Consider the following 11,912-nt stretch of genomic DNA (forward strand, 5'->3'; position numbering starts at 1 on the left):
GTAATGTAGTTTTGTAGCTCCCAGTTTTGTATTTATGCGAATAAGATGCACATTTATGTCAGAAAAATACTCAGCACAGCCAAGACGCCCGGGACTTGGCGTGTCAAGGGAGGTTGTACGCCAGGGCTTGAGCCACAGCGTATGAGGACACATCTGTATGAGGATTTTCTAGCATGCTGTATATTCTAATGGCACATGCCTTTATGTTATTGAAGCTGGTTAATCACAATTGTGCACAAGTGGAGCGTTGTGATCAACCACAGACATCAGAATCAAACACATCAAATATAATAAAGTGTTTGTAATTTATAGCCTATGGTAATACAGATCAATGCTGACAAATGGGGAAGGAAGGGGCGGGTAGGAGGAGAGGACAGGGTGAGCCCAAGAAATGCCCAATGGCAAAGCAGGCAACACATATAAAGATAATTGTCAATATAAAGGAGTGAATGTATCCAGGATAAGCCATGTGAAAGAAGAATTTTACTGACTTACGATGTTCTGTATGTTGCTAATTACTGAAGATGAACAGTCATGTACAAATAAAATGAATTTATCTTTCCCAGCCTCACACATGTGCTGCCCCCATGCTGCCACCAATGCCACAGAGCTCCATAGCACCAACATCCATCACTTGGTATAAAAAAATAATTTTAAATAATTTGGCCCAAAGTAACAGAGTTATAACATAAAAATAATAAATTATGAATACCCTAATTTATATGGAATATGTAAATCCTAAATTATTATTGTGCAATATGAGCAGAATGTTGTGACCTCTCAACTGTAGTCTCCCTAGGCCTGGGACAGCGTGCTATGTAATATCCACCTGCTGAATAAATATGAGTCCAACCAAAATGCTGATGCTGACACTAGGCTATGGCAGGCAGAGCTGGTGCTACTACAGCAGGGAGACCAGCAGAGTGGACACCGACAGCCATGATGATAGCTAACTGTAGCCTCTTCTGTATTGACATGAGCTCCTTAGGGACATAAAAAGTGTGGTCCCGAACAAGAAAAAACACTTGTGAGATACACTGGAACTCCATTGTTACATTTTATCAGAGGAAGTAACTGTGGTTGAATACGGAGCCTCTTCCCATTGACTGACTAATTAAATTCGGCAAAGCCGATATATATTCATTGTAGAGAAATAATTTTTTTTTTTATATTACACACAATTACAAGGTCCGAGCCCATGAGTATCATTAACAGAACTGAACTTGCTTTAGGGGTCATCAGCCACAATCGGTTTACCCCCTGACAGATGTATGGACATTTCTGTATTGCATAGCTCACATTTCTATAAGGGATTTTGGGCCTGATTCAGACCCGGTCACAAGCGCTGTGCGTTCGCAACCGGGTCGATAGTGGGCCAGTGCACATGCGCACGACGGAGTCGGCTCCGTCGTGCGCATGCCCGAGGCCCGGATAGCGACGGGCACTCCGTCGCTCCAGGTCTCACAACAAAGGGGGTGAGCTGTCGATGTTGAGTGACAGCTCGCCCCCTTTGGGGGGCGGGCTGGGGGAGTGGCTGCCCAAACGGAGGCGTTCCCATGTGAATGCCTCCGTTTGGGGGCAGCCCCACTGACGTCACGAGTGATGTCAGTGGGAGAGATTTCGGCTCTGTTAGAGCCGAAATCTCTCTGGGGCTTGCGGCAACGAGACCCTACCACAAGGGTCCCGTTGCAAGCCCGATGGTCTTGACCATCGTGACCATCTTCCTGGCCGCTCGCTATAGCTGTGGGTGGTCACCCACAGCTATGCGAGCGGCCAGGAGGTTGTTCTAAAAAAAAAAATAGCCTGGCCCTGATTAAAAGCGAGCGCTCTGTCAGAGCATCCGGCTCCGAATCAGGGCCTTGATCCAACACACATACACTATCATAGACACTTACTATATATAATCTTCATATTGTCAGGATCAGTCTACTTGTGACTAAACAGCTATATTACATTATGTGTGACCCAGAAGTAACGAAGCAAAATATTTATCTGATGGTTATATCCAGCTGACCACTACTTACGTGATTTTATGTTATTATTTTCAACAGAGATTAAAACTATCTATTGTATTATCCTCAAGGCGTTGCACTACTTGGGATTCATCACATTCAGTTCTCACAGGAATACACTTGTAACAGGCTGCCTTTTTACAGGGAGCTGCACCATTAGACCAGCCCTTAATTAAAACAAATGGAAGCAGCTGCATTGCCCGACATATAGCCGGCATCCTGGCTACTAAAAGACTGCCGTGGCCGCCTGACTGCGTGTGTTGGAAATGGTAAAGGGATTTGACTTCTGATCTTTAACATACAGGTGTTCTGGAGTTCATGCCTGTTAGGCTCACAGGTAGTTAGATAAAAAAAAACTTTACCTAACATTTCCTGATGTGACTTTACTAACCTACATGGGGTAAATTAGAGATTATTGCACCCCTTGATTTGCTTTCCCTTACATCCACACTGCAGGGGCCGGGGCAAGGGCACAACTAAGGGGTTTGGTGCCCAGGGCAAGCTGGAATAAACAGTGCCCCCCTTCTCAATTTATGTGACCTGGGCTTATTCACCATATAGCTGCAGGAGCATTAACCTAATGCCTGCCTAGGAGTGCCACAGTCCTAAGGCCTGATTACCCCCAAGGGATTAATGGTGGGAAGGCCTCATAGAGGGCCTACCTGTCTGGTGGGAGAGGCTGCAGTGTGTAGCCTCATTAGCTCTTTTACTTTTTCACCACTGCGGCACTCTCCGCACCTCAGCCACATTCTTTTGCCATTGGCCCGTCTTGGCCAGTGGCACCGCTCCTGGGGTTCTTCTCTCTTGAGCCCAGCATCTTCCAGCCTCTTCTGCAGCTGCCAGTGCTCTTCACATGATGTCTTCGTCCTCTGCCGGTTGCCAAAGTGACTCTTCCGCCCAGGGGCGTCTGATGTCAGACACCGCGTGTGGAGCCAGCCATGATGCAACGAGCTGTGATTGGCTCGCTGCAGCCACTTTCTTTTGGCTGCCAGTCCCTAAGCCATAATTGGCTTGAGGCCACTGCCAAATTCAAATGGCCGCTGCTTTTCAATGGATGCTGGTCCGTAAGCTGCACCCAACTTGTGGCCGGCGCCAAATGTCACCTGCCTTTGGTAACAGTCTGGTGAGTTGAGTCCTGCCGGGAACACATCTCACCTGATTACAGGGCTTCCAGTGCTGGGACGTTGCCCAGGCTTTCAGTGCCATCTTCTGCCGGGCCTATCAGATGGTGCCCAGGGCAAGGTGCACCACACGAACCCCCTCCATATGCCAATGGACAGAGGGGCACATTTTACCAACTATGTACTTATTTCTTTAGTCAAAATTAAAATACCTGAATTACAGCAAGTGAGACAATGCTAAAATAAAATAAAGTGTATAAGAACCATTCAGGAATAACCAATCGCTCGGAGAGATCCCTATGAGAGCAATCGCCATTATGATATTTGCTGCTGATGTAATTCTATTTCAAAGTTCTTCGTTCCATAGACAGTGACTCTCCCTGCCTGTAAGTGTTTATTCTTGCTTCTATAGGTATCCCCACATTAGGACTGATTCAGAGGCGGATGGAGAGACAGCCGCAGCTGCATCCTTTAATGGCCGCCCACATGCGACTATGCAAATGCTGCTACAAAGTCCTTCCCTGGGTCTGAATGTGCAAGGACTGAGATGCCCACTGTCATCATCCATAGCCTCTGAATTACCAATCTTTAGACTATCGGTTGCACCATTGTATCTTTCTCTGCCAGTGAATGGACTCCTACAGTAGGTAAGCTGTTGAGCATCATCTGTGTACACAACCACCTGCGACACTCCCATAATACGCCCATAAGATGGTATATCTGTGTGCGCCTCCCAGCCACCGCCCAGGAATGCCGAGCATTTTCCCCAGACATTTCTGATAGCGTACATCTCGATCTCGACAGCTCCTTTAGGTGTACACTTGAGTAACGTAAGCGACGTAGGAGTTTTTTGGGGGGATTTTAGTGCATGCACAGTAGCAAAAAAATCTCTCAACTATGTGATCATTGACATCATGTTCATCTCTGTACCAGGCCCAGTATAGCTTATCTATGTCTATCAGCACAATAGTCACTAATTTGTCTACATGACGTTTGTTGTGTGCAGATGGTTTAGTCATTGTTTGATATATATTGTATGTTCCTGATGAAAGCGCCGATTAAAGGCGCTGAAACATTAAATTAATGTTAAGTTGTCCTTAGTCCTCTTTTCTAAAGCCAGTGTGCCAATGATATTAGTATGTATCTGTTCCTCAGCACAAGCTGAAGGCACCTGGTAAGCAAATATTGGATGATCATTCCGCTGCTGGAACTGTACTGTACTGAAATTATCCATACTGTATAAAGTAAATTTATTATGTATATTTTCTTTAATTTATCCATGTGAGCTTGAAGTTACTATAATGATAATACATATTGCAGGTACAATCTTGTCAGCATTATGATATCATAGCTATGTCATTTTAGCAGTTTTTGACACCTAAATGAACCTTTGAATATTTCTGCCATTTTATCGGCTTGATATAGGACTATGGTGGTGACTCTGAGTTGGATGCATCTGCGAAAATGGAAGCGCCTCCCGATTTCGAGTTGTGTAACAAAACATGGTGTGCATGTGAAATCCACGATGTGTCCAAAGTCGTAAGTAGGTGCATGTGCGCAGCTTATTGCGCGATGGAGAACAACAAGAAGTAGGCGTTTCTGGGCAGCGAATGGGTGGCAAGTATCGAGGCGCATGGAGCAGTTGTTTCTGATGAGAGCACCATGGGAGTGTCATGGGCGTATTTTTAATATCCAGAGCGTTCAGGTAAGGGGTGCCTGTTTCTGAAGGGGCTGGTACAAGTGCCAATACTGATGACAATGTTTGCCTCTGCAGACGCTAGAAGAATGGATTTGTGCTTTCGGATGCACAAATTTGCAACTTACTTTGGCGGATTGTTGCATTAGCGTATGAAAGAAATGGCGATGCTGCGGCCGTAGGTGATAAGCGGCCATAAAATCGTCCAACTCAGAATCAGCACCTGTGTATGCCCGAAACTATGCTGTGCCTACTGAATAACATAATTGTGTTCAATTATCACTCCAGAAGTGCCCCAAATACCTTCTTCATATACTGTATATACTTATACTAGGATTATCTCTTCTGTATTATCCAGTCAGACATAAGGGTACATTTCCCAAAGGTTGATTTAGATCAATTTTAAAATGATCTAAGTCAATAAACATTAATGTGCTTTCTCACAACATAATCAGCCTATTTATCATCCGAAGGGTTTCAACTTCAATTGACGTTGAAATCCTACTGGTAAAAAATATGCTGATTTTGCAGTCAGAAAACCTGCCGATGTTGATCAAATTAGATTTAATTCAATCAATCTAAATCGACCTATAGTAAATTTATCCCATAATGTCGTGGTCTTATAACAAGTATTTAATATCTGCTATTTGCTGCTTGTTGCCAATCTTCCTGCCATTTGACTAACTCTAGGGGCTATGTGATCCAAAATGTAATGAATATTCTGAAATGTAAACGCATTTTGAAACCAATTTATTTCAATTATTTTATTATATTTTTTTTAATTAAGAAGCAGTTCACAATTGGTATTTAAGTCATAGCTGTAAAACCCTTAAAGGTTTCTCCAATTTCAGCACTAACATATCTTAACACACACCAGTACTGTAACACACAAATGTGTCTGCATAAAATGCAGAAGTCTTAGACATGTCTGGGTCAGTGGATGGCAGGGAGGGCTGGCTTTTGAATTGTCCACTTTGGAGGCTTTTTTGGTACCTCTTGTTAAGTTAGCTCTCAGGTTAAAAACTAGAGATTTGCGTGGCGCCCCATGTTTTGGTTTAGATTTTGGCATAACCACCCTCAAGTGTTTTGGTTCGGATTCAGTTTTGGTTTTGGATTTCTTGCTTGCATTTTGTTTTTAGTTAATTCTTCCATTTCTAGCACCTTATAAATTAATTGAGACACTTTCATTTTGTGTGTCGTTGCCTTTTAAATTTACTAACAGACATATTTATCAACTTTTTATAGAACTATAGGAACAGCTAACTGCAATACAAATAAAACTATGAGTTTGCTTGTTATGGAAACTGTATTAAACCACAGGAGTGAATGATAGTTTATCCATTTATTTAATAGAAATGGTGGACACGTCGGAAGGAGCCAATTCTGGGGCTAGTGGCTCCCCAGTCAGTGTATCTCCGGTACTCTCCAGGTCTCAGGTAGTACTGACGTCCCCGGTAGTTGGGCTCCTCATAGAACATCCAGTATCCATCATGTACATGGGTAGAGTGAATATCTTGGAAGCGGAATCTCTCGTAGACATTGGGACAATCTTCTGTGAACTCCATCATCTGACCTCGGAAGTTCTCTCTCTCATAGACGTTGATTCTGAATGAACCCTGGTGCTGTTTTATCAAAAGATAAATCAAACGGTTCACAATGTGAGAAAGAGTCGCATGTAATTATTTAACACATCCTTAATATGATAAAAGTATCTCTTAATATGTGAAAGCTTTATAAAAGGGGAAACACAATTAACAACTATAATTATGCATCTCAGTAAGTGGAATTTTTAGATAATCCAACAGAGATCTGCTGTTTCTACGTTTTACTAATTATTTCAATGTTTTTTTCCTCTCTTATTATTATCAGTCCAGTAATCTAAAGACAAACACCTTATGTTGGTCTGAGATAATGTGTTTCTAAATCTAGAATATAGATGTTATTGTACCAAGGTTTTTCCTTTGTACAACTTTTTTGTTGGCTTTTAAGGAGATTTATTGTGACTTACTGTACTACCTGTTCACATTTACATTTGTTTTGTATATTTACATCTTGTCATTCTCTTCTTAGTATCCTTTGTGGTGCTAATACAATGTTGTTTCATTTTAGCTGTTTTAAGAGGCCATACTTATCTAGCAAAGAACTGGTACACAGTCATTCTCAATCCTCCTAGCTATATGGGTTATTTCTGCTCCGTAATACTTGTTTAATAAGATGTATAAAGAATATATAATTTTACTCAATGTTAACATGTCGAATTATCACCAGAAAACAATTAACTTCGTTTTACTCTACATAAGCCCAAAAATGTACTCCTATACTACCAGCCCTGTATCGAGGAACATTGTGGATCTTTTGTATTAATTCCTTACCCCTAGCATAGATGTTACTTAATACATATAGAAATGGTTAGAGCTATGTTATTTCAATTCCTTGAAAAATCCAATCTTTTCTATTTAACCCAAGTTCCCCCTCCCCTTTTCCTCCCCCTCCATTTTATGTAAAGTTATTTAACAATTTTGATATTTTTCAATATATGAATATGTTTTTTATTCAACATTTTTCATATTTTCAACGGTTATTTTTGTTTTCGCTATGAATGAGATATATCTTTTGTACTCTACTTTTTGTTTTTGGTTGATAGATTTATTTCTCATTGTTATTATTCCTCTGTACTATTAAATAAAATGAAAAAAAAATCTTTAAAAAAATGAATAAATACTTAAAAAAAAACCTTAATTTTTACCATTGCTAAGACTGTGGCTTACGTGAGGACCCAGACGGCTGGACTTAATGGAGTCATTGTAACCCATCCACTGCTGGAAGTCGGGGTACTCCCCTCTGTGCAGGAAATATTGGTGCCCCCTGTAGTTAGGGTGCTCATACAGGATCCAGTTTCCACTTTCCACACGGATGGAGTTACAGCGCCTGAAGTATGAGGACATGTCTGGGCACTCAGAGCTACACTCATAGGAGCGGCCCTGGAAGTTTTTGTCTTCGTAGAAGATGATCTGAAAAAAGATAAAATGTATTATTTATTCTGAATCAATTTATCATTGCAGTCATTTTTTAAATCTCTCTTTAGCTCATTCATTAGATAGCGAAGATCCACATCTTGCTCATGTAAGACTGAGTGTAATCTATGACATGCTTGACTGTTTGCAGGTATGTGCGGTGAGGTAAATGGCTGGGGAGGCACTGGCTAGTATCAGAGTCAGAGTTACAGATACATATATGAACCTGAGGGTACATGTGGGCATTATACAATGGTGTAGCAGTATATAGTGCTGGAAATTTGGTGAGGGATGTGTGCAAAAGGTACACAGAGGAGGCAGTGCCTCACCTCCCATACACTATTTACTCCAGAGATTTGACTATAAAAATGAAGAGAATAATACAAAGAAGATATTTATAATATTTCTTTAACATTTTCTTATAATATTCATAGAAAAAACTGTGGAGCATACCTAACTATGAAAGGCTCTGCCTCACCTGCCTCACCTGGCTCACCTGCCTCACCTGCCTCACCTGTCTCACCTGTCTCACCTGTCTCACCTGACCGCACATCACTAACTGTTTGAAACACAAAGGTGCTGCTTGTCACAGTAAAGTTTTACAGCATGTCCTACAGCTCACAGACACATGCATGACTGAAAGCTATCTGCATGCACATGGCCTTGCAAATACGCATCTGGGCCACCTTAAGTAAAGTTGAATTTTTTTTTTAAATAAATTATCTCCTTAAACAATGAGCAAATTGTTATAGGACAAAATAAGAGAACACAGTAACAAAGTATATGCATGAAATGTTTAATTTTACTATTAACATTTATTAATATAGCGGCAACTTATTCCATCGCGTTTTATAGTTTATGAAACGAACATCATGTTTTCCATTTTTTCACTTAACGTTCCTACTGTATATCACATTAAAAGCATTAAAAAAAAGAATTTTTTTTTATATAAAATATCACATTTAGCGGTGTCAAGAAAATGATCAGTCACCAACATTTAGTTCTACTGATTTTGGAATGAAACCTAACACAATGAAATGTCTGTGTTATTATTATGAAAGTAAATTATGTAAATATATTTTACAACTCATTAAAGAACATTCATTTAATAAAATAATATATACATTTTAGCTATAACTATTGAAACACATTTATATTTGACATTTTTTGTAGCAATATACGATATACTGTAAATCTCACCTTTCCCATTTAGAAAGCAGAATGTGTTCACATTAACTGTCTGGTAGAGCAGGGGGACTGGAGGCTTATATATTAGTGCACATGTAAGCGGATGTATAGCCACTGTGCATTTTATTATGTCAGAGACTGTTCAGGAACTGGGGGCAATTGTTGTTTTGTATTTTACCTAGACCAATATCCTATATACACTTTCTGAGCAGTTATTCTGCTGTTTAAGCAAAAACTATGTAACAGTGTTAGAGTAGCTTCTATACATTGGTATTGGGTGTGTGTATGCCTGACCTACAACAGTATTTTGTATTGATTATTCATTGTATTTTTAATTTTTAATGCTGTCCTCATACACCTAGCCTCAAAATGCCAAGTCACCGATGAAGCAGAAAGATACTTGTCATGAGAAAAAGCTGCGGCCACAGTATTGAAGCGCTGCGTACACAGATTCAGACGAAGTCGCATACAGGTGTACAAATGTCGCACATCACATTGATCAGTGTAATCTAGCGATGTCGTTTTATTGTTTCCAGTTGTTTAATTTGTGCGAATAAGATGCACATTTTCGGCAAAATAGACACTAGGGGATAAATGTAATAGGGTGAGAGTTTAGAAAATGTGAGAGTTTAGCAGAAACCTCTCACAATGGTCGAGATTTATCTTCAAAATGGGGAAAACATCTTGATGAGAGTTTATATCGTGAGATTTTTTTGAGTCTAAAGACAGGCGAGTTTCCCTGTTCTCTGACTCTATTACATTGGCCGAGTTTCCCTGTTCTCTGACTCTATTACATTAGCCGGGTTTCCATGTTCTCAGGCTCTATTACATAAGGAGAGTTTCCCTGTTCTCTGACTTTATTACATTGGCCGAGTTTCCCTGTTCTCTGACTCAATTACATTGGCTGAGTTTCCATGTTCTCAGACTTTATTACATTGGCCGAGTTTCCCTATTCTCTGACTCTATTACATAAGGAGAGCTTCCCTATTCTAAAACTCTATTACATAAGGAGAGTTTCCGTGTTCTCGGACTCTATTACATATGGAGAGTTTCCCTGTTCTCTGACTCAATTACATAAGGAGAGTTTCCCTATTCTCAAACTCTATTACATAAGGAGAGTTTCCATGTTTTCAGACTCTATTATATAAGGAGAGTTTCCATGTTCTCAGACTCTATTACATTGGCTGAGTTTCCCTATTCTCTGACTCTATTACATAAGGAGAGTTTCCCTATTCTAAAACTCTATTACATAAGGAGAGTTTCCGTGTTCTCGGACTCTATTACATAAGGAGAGTTTCCCTGTTCTCTGACTCAATTACATAAGGAGAGTTTCCCTATTCTCAAACTCTATTACATAAGGAGAGTTTCCATGTTCTCGGACTCTATTACATAAAGAGAGTTTCCATGTTCTCAGACTCTATTACATAAGGTGAGTTTCCATGTTCTCTGACCCTATTACATAAAGAGAGTTTCCTTGTTCTCAGACTCTATTACATAAGGTGAGTTTCCCTGTTCTCTGACTCTATTACATAAGGCAAATTTCCCTGTTCTCTGACTCTATTACATAAGGAGAGTTTCCCTGTTCTCTTACTCTATTACATAAGGAGAGTTTCCCTGTTCTCTGACTCTATTACATGAGGCGAGTTTCCCTATTCTCTGACTCTGTTACATGAGGAGAGTTTCCATGTTCTCAGACTCTATTACATAAGGAGAGTTTCCATGTTCTCAGACTCTATTATATAAGGAGAGTTTCCATGTTCTCAGACTCTATTACATTGGCTGAGTTTCCCTATTCTCTGACTCTATTACATAAGGAGAGTTTCCCTATTCTAAAACACTATTACATAAGGAGAGTTTCCCTATTCTCAAACTCTATTACATAAGGAGAGTTTCCATGTTCTCGGACTCTATTACATAAGGAGAGTTTCCATGTTCTCAGCATCTATTACATATAATGTGAGTTTCCATGTTCTCTGACCCTATTACATAAAGAGAGTTTCCTTGTTCTCAGACTCTATTACATAAGGTGAGTTTCCCTGTTCTCTGACTCTATTACATAAGGCAAATTTCCCTGTTCTCTGACTCTATTACATAAGGAGAGTTTCCCTATTCTCAAACTCTATTACATAAGGAGAGTTTCCATGTTCTCGGACTCTATTACATAAGGAGAGTTTCCATGTTCTCAGACTCTATTACATAAGGTGAGTTTCCATGTTCTCTGACCCTATTACATAAAGAGAGTTTCCTTGTTCTCAGACTCTATTACATAAGGTGAGTTTCCCTGTTCTCTGACTCTATTACATAAGGCAAATTTCCCTGTTCTCTGACTCTATTACATAAGGAGAGTTTCCCTGTTCTCTTACTCTATTACATGATTAGAGTTTCCCTATTCTCTGACTCTGTTACATGAGGAGAGTTTCCATGTTCTCAGACTCTATTACATAAGGAGAGTTTCCATGTTCTCAGACTCTATTATATAAGGAGAGTTTCCATGTTCTCAGACTCTATTACATTGGCTGAGTTTCCCTATTCTCTGACTCTATTACATAAGGAGAGTTTCCCTATTCTAAAACTCTATTACATAAGGAGAGTTTCCGTGTTCTCGGACTCTATTACATAAGGAGAGTTTCCCTGTTCTCTGACTCAATTACATAAGGAGAGTTTCCCTATTCTCAAACTCTATTACATAAGGAGAGTTTCCATGTTCTCGGACTCTATTACATAAGGAGAGTTTCCATGTTCTCAGACTCTATTACATATAATGTGAGTTTCCATGTTCTCTGACCCTATTACATAAAGAGAGTTTCCATGTTCTCAGACTCTATTACATAAGGCAAATTTCCCTGTTCTCTGATTCTATTACATAAGGAGAGTTTCCCTG

General features: G+C 40.1%; 1 protein-coding gene across 2 annotated transcripts; it reads right to left on the reverse strand.

Moving 5' to 3' along the window:
- Positions 1 to 6,156: 6,156 nt before the first annotated feature.
- Positions 6,157 to 9,119, reverse strand: LOC148501745 (gamma-crystallin-3-like). 2 transcript variants are annotated; one of them, XM_088449999.1, is made up of 4 exons: positions 9,044 to 9,119; positions 7,588 to 7,840; positions 6,958 to 6,961; positions 6,157 to 6,434 (listed from the first exon to the last, which is right to left on the reverse strand). In XM_088449999.1, the coding sequence occupies exons 1-4, from the start codon at positions 9,050 to 9,052 to the stop codon at positions 6,176 to 6,178; spliced, it is 525 nt and encodes a 174-aa protein (XP_088306125.1). In that variant the 5' UTR covers positions 9,053 to 9,119; the 3' UTR covers positions 6,157 to 6,175. The 2 variants fall into 2 exon arrangements, with proteins under 2 accessions (XP_088306125.1, XP_088306124.1); XM_088449998.1 differs by lacking the exon at positions 6,958 to 6,961 and having other exon boundaries at positions 6,157 to 6,451; positions 7,598 to 7,840.
- Positions 9,120 to 11,912: the final 2,793 nt, after the last annotated feature.

This window comes from Taudactylus pleione, unplaced genomic scaffold (assembly GCF_031769625.1).
Source record: "Taudactylus pleione unplaced genomic scaffold, aTauple2 ptg000503l, whole genome shotgun sequence".
Classification (NCBI taxonomy): Eukaryota; Metazoa; Chordata; class Amphibia; order Anura; family Myobatrachidae; genus Taudactylus; species Taudactylus pleione.